Source organism: Myotis myotis, unplaced genomic scaffold (genome assembly GCF_014108235.1).
Source record: "Myotis myotis isolate mMyoMyo1 unplaced genomic scaffold, mMyoMyo1.p scaffold_m19_p_30, whole genome shotgun sequence".
Lineage (NCBI taxonomy): Eukaryota > Metazoa > Chordata > Mammalia > Chiroptera > Vespertilionidae > Myotis > Myotis myotis.
Genome location: NW_023416336.1, coordinates 2,907,330 through 2,922,862, shown reverse-complemented (window position 1 = coordinate 2,922,862; position 15,533 = coordinate 2,907,330). Strand labels below are relative to the sequence as shown.

Here is a 15,533-nt window from a genome sequence, read left to right as displayed (position 1 = left end):
CGTTATTTCAGTCCGTGTATGCTTAATTTCTAGTTGGTTCTTTATCACAACATCGAGGGTCTCATTAGATTTCTTGAGGATCTCAATAACTTTATTTGCGGCTTCTAGACAGTTCTTGAGAGACCTTAAAAGTGTGGTTCTGAACTCAATATCCTCCATTGACAGTTTTGTCCTGTTTCTTTGTCTCCGCATTTTTTATGCTTTCTTGGTGCACCTCCCTAGTGGTCTTTGTGCGCAGTCTTGTTGTAGTTAAGCCTTGATTGTTGTAGTTAATACTAGGGGGATTTGACCTCCAGGCCAACTGGCTGTGAGAATCAGCTGTGTCTGCAGTGGGAAAACTTCTGTCCTCTAGGGAGGTGCTAATCTAGCCTTTGCCTGAGGCTATCTGGGAAATGGCTCTGCTCAGGGCTTGGGCGGCGCGGGTCGCACGGGATCAACAGAGCAGGTGGAGGGAGCAGTTATGGCTGCTCTCGGTCCTGTCCCCAGAGGCTCTGCCTCTCAGAGTCCCAGCAACCGCTGCAAACCTCAGAGAGAAAGCTGCCCTTGCGTTCCGACCGATGCCAGACAGTCCCGCTTCTCCCGTTTGAGTCTGGGTCCCTAGAGACTCACCCAGAACTGGAGCTCAGAATCTGAGACTCCCTCCCAATTGAAAACGACAACCGCGCCCTCAGCTACCAGCCCGCTCCGCGCGCGTACCTCCGCACCTTTGTATTTTCCACACTGCGCCCCCTCTGAGTCTCATATGCTGTTCTCTTTTCTTCTAGTTGAAGAATTTCCTCTCAGCCAGTCTTCCTGTGGTTCTGGGCGATGTCCGTTTCCTCTTTTAGTTGTATTTGTGAAGTGGTTGTTCGAGGCAGCTAACTCCGGTGTTTACCTATGCCGCCATCTTGGTTTTCCCCTTATGGTTTTCTTTCTTTCTTTTTTTTTTTTAATATATTTTATTGATTTTTCACAGAGAGGAAGGGAGAGAGACAGAGAGTTAGAAACATTGATGAGAGAGAAACATCGATCAGCTGCCTCCTGCACATCTCCCACTGGGGATATGCCCGCAACCCAGGTACATGCCCTTGACCGGAATTGAACCTGGGACCTTTCAGTCTGCAGGCTGACGCTCTATCCACTGAGCCAAACCGGTTTCGGCTCCTTATGGTTTTCTTAATATCATTTTCTTTTCCCTAGCTTACGTTATTCTATCTCTCCTTCTCCCTTCCTGTCTGAAATCAAATAAAATATATATTTAAAAAAAAAAAATTTCCAGAGTAAGTAGAAAGAAGGAAATACTAAAGATTAGAGCAGAAATAAATGACATAGGGGCTAAAAAAAATGCCAAAATATATCAATGAAACCATGAGCTGTTTCTTTGAAAAGATAAACAAGATTGATGAACTGTTAGCCAGACTCATCAAGAAACAAAGAGAGAGGACGCAAATAATCAGAAAGGAAAGCGGTGAAGTAACAACTGACACCACAGAAATACAAAGGGTTGTAAGAAAACACTATCAACAACTATATGCCAACAAAGTGGACAACCTGTACGAAATGGACACATTCCGAAAAAAAATACAATCTTCCAAAACTGAATCAGGAAGAATCAGAAAACTTAAATAGGCCAATAATAACTGATGAAATAGAAGCAGTAATCAACAAACTCCCAGCAAACAAAAGCCCAGGTCCAGATGGCTTCACAGGGAAGTTTTACCAAACACTCAAAGAAGAACTAACACCCATCCTTCTCAAACTATTCCAAAAAATCCAAGACGAAGGAACACTTCCAAGCATATTAGCCTATATATATATATGATTCCTGTTTTTTAAAAAGAAAGAAGTGCAGAAAGATACAAAGTTGCAGCGATGGTAGCAACTATGGCTACTGTGCATATTGGTTAGATGCCAGCACCAAGTTCCCCACTCAGAAAATAGCCCTGAGGTAGAGCCAGGCTGCTGAGAGCCGAAGGAAGATGGTAGCCACGAGGCCTGGCTCAGCCTTGAATTTCTTGTGATTATCCACAGGAACAAATTTCCCCATGTCTCCAGGGCCGCAGTCACAGGGGCTGTGTATCCCCTCACCCTTCCAGCAGCACTACACTAGGAAAACGACTTTCAACACTGCAAAGTGAATGCTGGAATAATAAATGCTCTACTTACCTAGAGATTCCACAGATCAACTAGCCATCCAGTTTAATATCTTAATGGGTGATTCTAAAAGCAGTCAGCCAATACATGAGGAGTTGTGTACCCTTTTTGTTTAATATTATTTTGGAATTTGTATTACAAGAACATTGAGTTGTGGGCACTGCTTTCGGAGTATTTAATTACATTAAAATACTCATTGTGGTTTTGTAAACTGTACACAGCTTTAGTACCATTTTTTTAGCCCAAAGACACACACCCCAGGTAAAAATCACTGATTTAAGGGCCTGCAAATATCTGAAGGGCTGTGGTTAGCAGGCACTCCCCAAAGAGGCAGCCCTGACCAGTGTGTTCAGTGGTTAGAGCGTCATCCTGCACACCGAAGGGTCTCAGGTTCAATTCCTGGTAAAGGGAACATACCTGTTTTAGGTTAGCACCCTGACCCCATTCAGGGCATGTGCAGGATGCAGCCAGTCATGTGTCTCTCACATCAATATTTCTCTCCCTCCCTCCCTCCCTTCCTTTCTCCCTTCTACTCTATGAAAAGCATTGAAAAAAATATCCTCAGGTGAGGATTAACAACAAAGGGGGGGAGGCAGACCTGACTTGTGAGGCTCTGGAAGGCGGGACAAGGACCCTGGATGTAATGACCAGGAGAAGAGCTGACGTTTCTCCCTGTAGGTCTGTGGAGAACAGCCATTACCTCATTAAAAGAGTGAGTGAGTGAGTTTTCTATCAGAATTGTGCAAGCAGCAAAAAGTTGACTTCTTTTCAGATAGCTATAGGCAGTCTTGATTTTAGTGAAGAAACCCTTTTTCAAATAAAGTTGTGTACAGACCTCATTGCAAACCAGCTGCTCTGTTTTATTTGGGATTGATGGAGGCTCTGAGCCCTACTAGCTAGGCTTGCTCTAGATTGGAGTTGTGCAATTGGAAAGTTGGTTGTATTAGATGACTTCTGAGGGCCCTCATGACTAAATTCTAGGAGATTGAACATAGGGATCCAGTTGAGTGGTTGCTTTTCTAGAAATTGCTTTCTGCAGTTTTTCTTTTCTGCATTATAGATACTTGCGATCGCCCGAGGCCAGAAGACGGGGACTCAGCATTATGAGGAAATTGGAGACTATGACTATAATAACCCTAATGACACATCCAACTTCTGCCCTGGATTACAGGTAAAGGCAAAGAGCTGTCCTCCCTTCCAAGCACCATAGTATGTGTTTCCTGCTCCCATCACCCCTGCCATGTGTTGGAGCTGTAGGGTTTTAATCAGGTGGAAGTTTTCAGATGCCTGCCCTGCCCCAGGCATCAGGGAACTGAGCAGAGCTGAGGACACAGCCAGAACTCAGCCTGCCTTACTGTTAGCCCTGTTTGCAGAAAAGTGGACACGCTTCAGTAACCCAGTCAACATGTGCATGGAGTTGTTGGCATGTGCAAAGTACTTGCATTAGCTATTTTGGGATTACTTAAAGAAAACACACTCTGGGAGAAACCAAGATGGCGGCATAGGTAAACACCAGAAATTGCTGCCTTGCACAACCACTTCAAAAATACAACTAAAAGATAAAACAGACATCATCCAGAACCACAGGAAGGCTGGCTGAGTGGAAATTCTACAACTAGAAGGAAAGAGAAAAGCATACCGAGACTCAGAGGAGGTGCGGTGTGGAAGTAAAGTCCAGAGGTACGGAGCGCACGCGGAAAGGGCTGGCGGCTGAGGACACGGTTGTCTTTTTCAATCGGGAGGGAGTCTCAAGCTCCCAACTGCTCTGAACTCCAGTTCCGGGTGAGTCTCTGGGGACCCAGACTCATACGGGGAGAGGCTAGACTGTATGGCATCGGTCGGACCTTGAGGGCAGCTTTCTCTCAGAGGTGCTTGCAGTGATTACCGGGACACTGAGAAGTGGGGCCTCTTAGGGCAGGACTGAGGAGCAGCCATAGCTGCTTGCTCCACCCTGTTGATCCCCTGGGACCCCGCTCCACCCAAGTTGTGCACAGAGGCTTTTACATATGAAAGGCCTGGTCCTTTGCAATCTGAGAATTACCTAACCAACTGCAGGTGGCCCAAGGCCCCACAGCAGCTTACATTCCTTCACAGCTGAGCTCCTGCTGGGTAGCCTCAGGCAGAGGCTAAATTAGCACCTCCTTACAGATCCAAGAGCCAGTGTACCCAGTGGTCAGAGTGGGACCATCCAGATTACAACTCCTCAGATCCATAAAGGACACACTCAGGGCGCAGACTCAGTGAGTACCAAAGCCCCACTGAAGCAAGTCTTGCCCCAGAAGGGTGTCTCCAGCACAGAAGTTCTCCCACTGCAGACACAGCTGATTCTCACAGACAATTGGCCTGGAGGTCAATCCCTCCTAGTGTTACCTACAACAGTCAAGGCTTAACTACAGCAAGACTGTGCACAAAGCCCACAAGGGGGTGCACCAAGAGTGTCCATCTCAAGTAATTGGGGAGGCTGAGCCACTGGGCCCTATAGGACACCTAGCACAGAAAGCCACTCCTTCAACACAGGGAAGCATAAAAAATGCGGAGACAAAGAAACAGGACACAAATGACAGAAATGGAGGAAAGCAAACTATTGGATATAGAGTTCAAAACCACACTTTTAAGGTTTTTCAAGAATTTTCTAGAAATCGCCTATAAACTTAGTGAGACACTCAAGAAATCTAGACCACCAATAAATTTAATGAGATCCTCAATAAGTCTAGTGAGACCCTCAAGGTTGTGAAAAAGGACCAACTAGAAATTAAGCATACACTGACTGAAATAAAGAATATTATACAGACTTCCAACAGCAGACTAGAGGATCGCAAGAATCAAGTCAACGATCTGAAATACGAAGAAGTAAAAAACACCCAACCAGAAAAGCAAAAAGCAAAAAGAATCCAAAAATATGAAGATAGTGTAAGGAGCCTCTGGGACAGCTTCAAGCATACCAACATCAGAATTATAGGGGTGCCAGAACAAGAGAGAGAGCAAGATATTGAAAACCTATTTGAAGAAATAATGACAGAAAACTTCTCCCACCTGGTGAAAGAAATAGACTTACAAGTCCAGGAAGCGCAGAGAACCCCAAACAAAAGGAATCCAAAGAGGACCACACCAAGACACATCATAATTAAAATGCCAAGAGCAAAAGACAAAGAGAGAATCTTAAAAGCAGCAAGAGAAAGACAGTCAGTTACCTACAAGGCAATACCCATACGACTGTCAGCTGATTTCTCAACAGAAACTTTGCAGGCCAGAATGGAGTGGCAAGAAATATTCAAAGTGATGAATAGCAAGAACCTACAACCAAGATTACTTTATCCAGCAAAGCTATCATTCAGAATTGAAGGTCAGATAAAGAGCTTCACAGATAAGAAAAAAGCTAAAGAAGTTCATCACCACCAAACCAGTATTATATGAAATGCTGAAAGGTATCCTTTAAGAAGAGGAAGAAGAAGGAAAAGGTACAGATACAAATTATGAACAGCAAATACACATCTATCAACAAGTGAATCTAAAAATCAAGTGAATAAATCTGATGAACAGAATAAACTGGTGATTTTAATAGAACCAGGGGCATAGAAAGGGAGTGGACTGACTGTTCTCGGGAGGGTGGGGTAGGGGTGTGGGGGTGCGGGAAGAGACTAGACAAAAATCGTACACCTATGGATGAGGACAGTGTGAGGGGTAAGGGCAGAGGGTGGGGTGGGAACTGGGTGGAGGGGAGCTATGGGGGGAAAAAAGAGGAACAACTATAATAATCTGAACAATAAAGATATAATTAAAAAATAAAAATTACAAAAAGAAAAGAAAACACACTCTGTTCTTAGAAGCTGATATTTTGGTCAGGGAGATGAAATTTTGGACATGAGAAGATGCTGGGTGCTAACGGACAAAAGTTCACAGGTGGGTCTCAGGAGACCAGGCTGTAGCTCTAATGTTGGTTCTCACTGTTGGTTCTGTATAAGCTGCTTCTGTCTGTAGGTCTGTGGACTAGATAGTGTCAGGGTTCTTCCGGTGAGTCTGCTGCTTAGACACAAGTGGAAATGACTGCAAGGGGAGACACCAGGCTGCATGTGGGAGAGGGAAAAGAATTGGAAGGATAGTTTATTCACCTTGTTTTCTTACTTGGATGAAAGTTGGGTTTTTATATTCTGGTGGAAATTCAGATTGACCTCTTGACCAGTGTTTCTCCAACTTTCATTATGCTTAAAAGTCCCACGGAGAGCTAATTAAACCATTCCTGGGCCCCATCCAGAGAGATGATCTATTGCTGCTGGGCTCGGCCAGCATTGACTTTCTCACTGGCTCCCAGCAGGACCCTTGCTCTGGCTTCCTGACAGGTCACCCATTTCAGGAATGCTTTCTGTAAAATGAAACCCTAAATCTGTTAGAAGTCAAGGGGACCCTGTAGCTGTTGTGATGACTGTATTCCTTTTAACTCTCATTCCACAGTCGTGTTATTAGCATGTCTCCCTAGTAGGGTTTATGTACCACGGGAGGATAACTAGAAGTACCTTGAAGTTCACCTCGGCTGACTTAGCATAATGAACCCTCTGCTCTTGCTGTATAAACACGGACTCTCTTTCAGGGATATGTCTAAGCCCCTCCCACAGCTTCTGCCAAACTTAAAGAGTTGTTTCCTTGTGCAGGCTGCTGATAGTGATTATGAAGAGTCGGGTGACTTGTTTGTGGGACCAGTTGGGACCTCTGACCTCTCAGCGTATCCTTGCCATTCGCCTAAGACAGCACAAGAGGATGATGACCCGCCTGACATCCAAGGATCAGACATCACTCGCTACGGAGAGTCAAACCTGGTAGCTGAGCCTCAGAAGGTAAAGATGGAACATGAATTCTGTTTCCTGGTGTTCTCCTGAGATCTGTGTCGTTTGCTTCCTGAATGAGAGTCACGTTGGTCTGAGCTTGAGTTTTTTCTTTTTGATTTTAAGCCATTGCTATCCAAGTGGCTGATTCTTAATTAGGACAGTGGGGATGAACTGGCACTCATTGGATTTGCTGAACAAGCCATCTCTCTAAAGTTGTGATAAACTGCATGTGGCAAACCAGTCGCATGAAGTGTGTGAACGAAGGCTGTGGGCAGAGAGAGTAGGTTTCTGTGCCAATTGGCTGAGGCTAGCTGTTCGGCTCTGGAAAATCTTGGCCAGGTTCAGTTCATATTAAAATACCTGCATTAAGCATTTGTCTGTTTCATAGCAGATGATAGGCTCATCTATAGGGTGTCCCCCAAATATGATAACTTAATTTTCACTCCTTTTCAGGTTTAACTAATTTGAAATAATGGGTGAAGCCAGACTAAGCTTTGAACAAAGTGCCACTAGACTTTTTTTTGTATGGGATACATAAAAAAGTTTACGGCACCAAACCGGCAACAGTGGATGATTAAAGGCACACAAATACCAAACGAAATGATTCTTGATGTTTATGATTCCATTGCTTCACATTAGCAGCAGTGCCAGGACCAGAATGGTCATCAGTTTGAAAACAGGCATTGACAAAAACAAAACCAATCATTCATTTCTGTAGATTCTTTTAAATTTTGAAAATGAAGTGTATGTTAGTAAACACTTGATAATCATTAAAAGTGTGTACATATTATTTTGGAACATGTTGTTTATGAGATTCACCCTCTCTTTTACACTGGAGTTCCAGGTTGGCCAAGGTAAGATTTGAGCAAGAATAATTAGGTTGAAGTGAAGGACTCCATTTTAATATGTCCAAAGAAAGCTCTTTAACTCTGTAGTTTAAACGTGATTCTTCTTTACTTGACTCCCTGACTCTCATTTTACAGTATGTTGATGGTAAATGCCTCTTTCTTCTGCTCAGTTTTACTTTTGTCACATACTTATTTCAGGTAAATAAAATTGAAATTCATTATGCCAAAACTGCCAAAAAGATGGACATGAAGAAGTTGAAGCAGAGCATGTGGAGTTTGCTGACAGACTTCACACAAGTGGACGCGGAGGTTAGCAGGCATGGAGGTGCTGGGGGTGAAGGGCTCCACTACTCCTCTAAGCGCCCGGCAGGGTGGTGGGTGGGTAGCTGCCGGTATCCATGGCTCCAGGATCTAGAGTGCCAACACAGAATGCGTCACTCAAACACACCAGGATGGCATCACACCTGAGAGAAGTGAACCGAGGGTGTGAACAGGTCACACACAAGGTGATAGAGATAGTAACGTGGACATTTCTCAGCCTTGCCGCTGATCAAAACGCCAAGCAACGAAAGGATGTTTACCTTGCTTTCAAATAGCAGCTTGGCAGTGAAATGGATTCACTGCTGGTACAATTTAAGTTGATAAATGTCCCTTCTGGAGAGCAAATTCTGTCATCTCAGGTGCCATAAAGTTTTAAGCCCTTTGATCTAATAATTCTGGTTTGGGAAATGTATTCTAAGTAACAAAGTAAAAAAAAAAAAATTATGTTGTCAAATAGTTTATTTCTCCTGAGCAAGGTGAAACCTTGATTACCACGCTCTAACTGAATGGAACTCTCCACTAACTAGAACCTTCCGTCTCCCCTTTCAGACCTCTCTGCTCAGGGGTGTTCTGAGCTTTCCAAAGTCCGCCCATCTCTTGTATTTCTCTGCTGGCTGAGAAGTGAAAATTATGCTTTGATTGAGGACCCTGAGCTGTGTAGTCTTGGATATCAGATAAAGCTTCTGTCGTGTTTATGAAGTTGTATCAACTAAAATGGAATGGGATGTGAACATCAGAGAAATGTGCTTTCTGACAAGTAGGAAGGGGCGACCCTGGCCAGCGTGGCAAAGTGGTTAGAGCATTGGCCTGTGAACAGAAGGATCGTGGGTTCAATTCCAATTAAGGGCACCCACCTGGGTTGCAGGTTCCTCGCCCCAGTTGTGGCTTGTGTGGGAGGCAACAAATTAATGTGCCTCTCACATCGATGTTTCTCTCTCATCTCTCCTCTTTCCCCATCCCCCTCCCTCTCTGTAAAATCAATGGAAAAATTACCCTCCAGTGAAGATTAACAAACGAACAAAAAAGTAAGAAGGGGGTTCTTCTTTAACCTTTGAGTCTCAATGACTCATACTACCCTGTCCTCCAGGGATTCTGGTTAATTAAAGATTTGTTGTTTTTTTTAAAAACACAACACACCTTTTATTATAGAAATATTCAAACAGATTTAAAAATAGAGCGAAAATAGAAAGTTCAGTGAATGTTCGCTTCTAAAAATTATTAATATTTTACCTATATTCACTCTGTCCCCCCCACCCCCCCACCCCCCACCACCTCATCGTGCACAGATTCTGAGGGATTGTTGTTGTTGTTAATCCTCGCCTGAGGATATTTTTCCATTGATTTTTATTTTATTTTATTTATTTTTTTCCATTGATTTTTAAAAAGAGTAGAAGGGAAGTAGAAAGACTGAACGAGAGAAACATTGATATGAGAGAGACACATTGATTGGTTGCCTTCCACACATGCCCTGACTGGGGTCAGGGATCGGGCCTGTAACCCAGATACGTAGCCTTGACCAGAATTGAAACCGTAACCCTTCAGTCTGTGGGCAATGCTCTAATCACTAGCAAACCGGCTAGAGCCATATTCTGAGTTTTTTAATGCAAATACCAGCCATAATATCCTTTTATAGCTGCTTGCCTGCTAGTAAGGAGGCAGCTGTGCGTGTGTGTGTGTGTGTGTGTGTGTGTGTGTGTGTGTGTGTTCTGTGTGTGTTTTAAGTGGAAAGCTTAAGTCTACTTTTTAGATAATGGATTCTGTGTTGCCCTTGACTATGTGGTCCAATTGAAGCTATAAATGATCATGGCTTTTTGTTATTTTATTATTTTTTTCTTACTTTCTTTGCAGTTTTTCCTTTCCTGATTTCCACTGGCAATCAACATCACATTTACCAAAAAATGTCTAGGGCTGAGGCACTGGATTCCTTTATGGGTTCTTTCCCTTGAAAATGTGACTAAGAAATTGTTTCGGTTTTGTTCAGACTTTCTTTTTGGAGATAGAACTTTGTAAATTTATGTTACTCCCTCAAAAGTGAACCTGGCCCAGGTGGCTGATCTGTGAATATCCTTCTTCTCTTAGACAAACCACAGTGAGACTGGGAAAGAAGGGGACCTGGTGGAGGTGGCTGACAAGAAGATGCTCAGCAGGCTCACATGGGACTTGCAGAAGAGGTGCGTGCCAGCCCTCGGGGGCTGGCGTCTCTGAGCTTTGCTCCTGCCCAAACTGTTAAGTGTGACAGACCCTCCACACACGATCTACTGTTCTAACACTCTAGCCGATATTTTTCTCTGCTTTGATAAGTGAGTTAATATAGACCAACTTTCAAAAGGCATTTTTCTGCACTAGTGATTGGAATGAAACAGGAGATAAATTTTATTTCCAGATTTAAAAAACAAACAAACTGGAAAAACCTGCTTATAAAATGCATCTGAAATATTTCTTTGTTTCTCGTTAGCTTATTCATTGGACATGTGTATTCATGTAGATGAAAGAGCCTTTGTTCCTAGAGTTGCAGTGACCCAGATAAATGCTGCCCTTTGTTTCACAGCCTGCCGCCCCTCATGGCTCAGAACCTCTCCATACCCCTGGCCTTTGCCTGTCTCCTGCATCTAGCCAATGAAAAGGTAGGTGGCTCTGGTAAGCATGGGTGTGTTCTCTATTTGTGTCCACCTGCTTGAACTTTCTATCAGATCTTCTTGGGCTCCCTCATAGGATGGGAGTCTTCTGTACAGTGACCTGTGTGGTACCCTCAGCCCAGAGGACTGACCAGGCACCAAGAAAGAACTTAGAAAAAGGCCATCAGGTGTGATTAGCAATAAAAAGAATGAGGAAGACCCAAATGGGAAAATATTAGATGTGTGTGTTTCTAACTTGAAAACATAAAGTACTTTTACATCATTGCATGTCAAAGGCTTCAAAGGCCTAATACTGTCAGAGCCAAAGTCAAGACATATGGGAAACATGATGGAGAAGAGGGGAGAGCAGAGCGTAGCAGGAAGTCAGATGCTCAGGGAGAAAGAAAGGGAGGAATGGAGGCAGTGGCCAGCCAGGTGGGGCCACCAAGAACAGTGAGGAAAGTCTTGGGAATGGAGATATCTGTCATAAGCACGGAGACAGCAGAGATGCCACCTGTGACAGTGTGCCAGGCTCCTCACTGCTGTGCTGGCCAGCAGAGCTGAGCAGCTGTGGGATGGTTATTGAAAGAGCAGGTGGAGACCCACCCTCTCAGGAGCCTGATATGCTGCAGGGGGTGGGGGGCACCCTGTACGTGCGGTGCTGCTGGAGACTTGCTGTCCGTGGGTCTCCCCAGGCTGGTCCCTAATGCAGACTTCTGTTCTTGGAGTAGCAGGCCATGGGCTGGGCGCGGGCTGTATCACCGGGGTTAGGGATGCCTAACTGCCATCACTGGCTGCTCAACCTTTTCTAGGGCAGGTGTTCTGCCCTGGAGGGAGAGGGGAGAGGCGCATGACATCTGAAGTGTGGTTTGAGAAGATTGGTAAGGTTGGATTGGAATGGTAGCAAAAATGGGGTGTTGGGAGCAGTGCCCGAGATTACTATGGGCCAGTGTCTGACCTCTGACCTCTTAATGACATCGGGAGCAGTGATGACTGGCTTAGTTTCCCAGGCCTGCCTTTGCTTTGGACTGACTGTCAGGCCCCAAGGAGGGAATGTGCCCTATAGGGCAGCCTGTGTAGCACAGCCTCCAGCCAATCCCAGTGAACCTACCCCTGGGAATCAGGGACCACTTCTCTTGCCACCTTGTAAGCTCATGACCTCAGCAAAGATGACACAGTTCATTTGGTAGAAGCTAGGTCTGATTTTGGGTTGGGAATTGATGTAAAAGAGCCATGGAGACAGAGCCTCGTGCTGCATGTGTCCATCTATGGGGTGACCACTGGGCCTGTAACCTCCAGGCTGGGCAACACCTGAGCCAGAACAGAATAAGCCCACCTTGCTCCTGAGAGTGAGCAGTTGTGCATCAAAGCCAACTTTATTATTATTATTTTTTAAATATATTTCTTTATTGGTTTCAGAGAGAAAGGGAGAAGAAGAGAGAGATAGAAACATGGATGATGAGAGAGAATCATTGATTGGCTGCCTCCTGCACGCACCCCACTGGAGATTGAGCCCGCAATCCAGGCATGTGCCCTTGACTGGAATAGAACCTGGGACCCTTCAGTCTGCAGACTGACTATCCACTGAGCCAAACAGGCGTTGACCCAGGAGTACAGCTCACAGCTGCTGTAGTGTCCTGCTCAGAGTCAGGAAGGTATGGGAGCCAGGTTTCCTAGCGAGAAGGTCTCTGAGTGAGTCCTGACACATCCAAGGTGTCTGAACTCAGAAGCCAACTACAAGAGGAAAGAATGACTAAGAAAAAAAATGAATAAAAAGCTATATCGTTTTCCTGACAAGAAATCCACGAAGGGCTCTGAGGAGAAAGACGCGCCAGCCACCCTCTGTCTGACACTCAGAAGAGTTGCTGCTGAGCTCTCCTGGGGAGGCCTGGGATCTCCCATTATCCTCATGGACAGAGGTGCTGGTCCTAGCACACATGGGCACCTGAAAGGTGGGGCACCTCCAAAGCCCCTGTCCGACAAGCAGAGTGCCCCTGGGCTGTGTACCTCCTCTGAGGCTTGCCTCTTCCCCTGAGAGCAGCTGTGGCCCTCACTCACCTCCCAAGTAGCCTGGGGCCAAGTAGACACTGCTGAGCAGGTCAGCGAGGCCCAGGCTCCAGCACTGTTCTTCCCAGTGGCTGTGCTGGCTTTGTTCCTTTGGTTCTGATAAGTCTCTGTAAGGGGTCCCAGGGCCTCAGCATTTGAAGGATGGGGAGGTAGGCCCACACCATGACCTCTTGGTGAGCACTGAGGCCATAACTGGGGCCTGGCTTTGGGCTATGTGAGATGTGACTGGTAACATTGGCTCTGACAGTAACGGAAAATCTTCAGGGATCCGTGGCGATTCAGCTTGGAGCCATCGAGAAATCTCCCCACATTTTCTGGCCTTCTCTCAGTCTTTCCCTTCAATCTGAACTCTGGTAACGAGCCCCTCATATACAGTGTGATGGGGCTTGGTTTCACCCATGATGGATGCTGGGCCCTCTGCCTTTGTGAATGCCAGCAGTGTGTCACTGATCAGCCATGCCTAAGCAACTTCTGGACCCCAAGCTGCAGACATCATACCAGGGAGGCATGATCTGAGCTCTCCATCGTTAGCAGTCTGGGAGTGTAGGCTAGTGCTAGAATAGGGTGGATACTCAGCGCAACACACCTTATCTCCCTCCAGTGCCGAGTGAGGGAGGGGTGAGTGAGGTTAGGCAAGAAGGATTCTTATAGTGCTTTTGCCCTGGGGGAGTGGTTGCCTAGGGTTGGTGGAGACTTCATGGACTGGGAGAGTGGGGAAGAATTGGGAGGTGGGAAAAGGGCTGCACAGAGATAGGGGAGAGAACAGATGTGTAGCCATCACTAAGGGATGAGGTTTGGGGTAGGGGAGGAGGGCCTGGAGAGGGCACATATGGACAGGTTAGTAAACGCACTGTGACTCCTAGTAGCCTCCCATTTACTTCCCTCCCTCTTTCAGGACAGATAGCCTAGCTCTTGGGCCTGAACACAGATTGTTGTGAGAACCAGAGCTGGAGAAGGCTCTCTCTTTGCTTTTTTCCCCTGCGATTGGCAAGAATTTGGAACCACCTCTCTCATCCAAATTAAATTTGCTGTGATAATTTTACTTATAGTCATGGGACAAACCTCATTCTTTGTTACCTCACTTAGGATTTGCTTTGCGATCCTTTCATTCTTGGTGCATCAGAATCCATGTGTGTTTGTCCTCTTTCAGAATCTAAAGCTAGAAGGAACCGAGGATCTTTCCGATGTTCTCGTGAGGCAAGGGGATTGAGTTCACGGGAGAATTCAACAGGAGGAGGCTCATCACTTCTTCAGTGACCAGGACATCTCCACTGGGTGCCACAGTGTGGGGCTTGGGGCAAGGCCAGAGCCAACTTCCAAGGTGCCCATTTGCCTGTCGCTCTTCCCTCCTGTCCCTCTCAGTCTGGGAACCAGCACCAGAAGCTCGCCCTTGATTAGAGCTTTCTGCCCTGTGACCCCTAGGCGGGAGGAGAGGGTGAGAGTACGTTTCTGAAACCTACATGCATTCTCTGTATTTGTGTATAGGCTTAGTTTCCTAAATGGATCTGTTGTTCTGCTCACTCTTTTACTCTTGTAGAAAAGAATTTCCCAGTAGGCATCTGTGGTCCTTTACCAGCTTCCTAATTCATGTACATAAAATATGTCATGTGCACTTATAAATGTATATATAATGCTTAAAAATAAAATTCTAACAAGCTTGGCAAAATATGTGAGTACCATTAGATAAGTATTGACCTGGTCTTTACACTCAAGGGGGTGCCGTCTTGGTAGCTAGACAGGATACCCATGTGTCAGCGTGAGGCAAGAGCTGCTTAAGGAGGTGCTGCAATGGTGTGTCTCGTGGCGGGGGGGTGGGGGGACCTGAGAAATCACTGGCTGCAGACCCAGATTGTGAGATGGGATCCATGTGGCCTATGACTTCTGCTGCAGAGTGATGGCAGTGACAGTGGCTGGCTCCTAAATACCGTCTGTGGCTTGCTGACTTCATTAGCCTTCTCAGCATCACTGTGAGGAGCATGCTGGTATCACTCCATTTGCTAGAGGAGAAGCAGGACACAACGTTCAAGGAACCTTCATAAGGATGGGCAGCTGACCATCAGGAGCTTGGCTCTGAACCATGAAATTGCTTCTGGGGTCTTCCTTTGTAGCTACTCTGCTATATGCTGCTCAGATCACAGACTCAATACTTGTAGGTGTGGATCCAGGTGGCTCTGTCCTTGGCAGTCCTTGTCTCTGCCAAGCATTCTGTCACCATTCATTGGGCAAACAGGTTTTGGATGCTAGGTCAGAAGCTGTGAAGTCTAATTGGCAAGTACTCTTGATAATAAATAACTTGCTTCTAAGCCATAGTCCACACACAACAAAGAACAGGTAATCCCTTCCACCCAGAAATGGGCTTTCCAGACTGCATCCTAAACACATGGTGGGCAAAAGTAGGTTTACAGTTGTTCATATGGAAAATAATACAATTAATCTTAATACATAAAAACAGGGTCCAGCCGAAACCGGTTTGGCTCAGTGGATAGAGCGTCGGCCTGCGGACTGAAGGGTCCCGGGTTTGATTCCGGTCAAGGGCATGTACCTGGGTTGTGGGCACTTCCCCGGTGGGGGATGTGCAGGAGGCAGCTGATTGATGTTTCTCTCTCATCGATGTTTCTAACTATCTCTCTCTTCCTCTCTGTAAAAAATCAATAAAATATATTTTTAAAAAACAAAAAGAAAAACAAAACAGGGTCCATAATGACTGAAGGCTCGACCGACTGGAAGTC

General features: G+C 45.6%; 1 protein-coding gene across 3 annotated transcripts in view; it reads left to right on the top strand.

The window, feature by feature from the left end:
• NCAPH (non-SMC condensin I complex subunit H) overlaps nucleotides 1–14,464 on the top strand; it is a 48,195-nt gene extending 33,731 nt beyond the window's left edge. Inside the window, exons 13-18 of one of the 3 annotated variants that reach the window (XM_036302222.1) lie at nucleotides 3,194–3,304; nucleotides 6,780–6,962; nucleotides 8,000–8,110; nucleotides 10,202–10,293; nucleotides 10,671–10,746; nucleotides 13,955–14,464. In XM_036302222.1, coding sequence (XP_036158115.1) covers nucleotides 3,194–3,304; nucleotides 6,780–6,962; nucleotides 8,000–8,110; nucleotides 10,202–10,293; nucleotides 10,671–10,746; nucleotides 13,955–14,014 — 633 coding nt within the window. In that variant the 3' untranslated portion in view covers nucleotides 14,015–14,464. The remainder of the gene's footprint in view (nucleotides 1–3,193; nucleotides 3,305–6,779; nucleotides 6,963–7,999; nucleotides 8,111–10,201; nucleotides 10,294–10,670; nucleotides 10,747–13,954) is intronic. The other 2 variants (XM_036302223.1, XM_036302224.1) reach the window with 2 other exon arrangements.
• The last annotated feature ends 1,069 nt before the right edge of the window (nucleotides 14,465–15,533 follow it).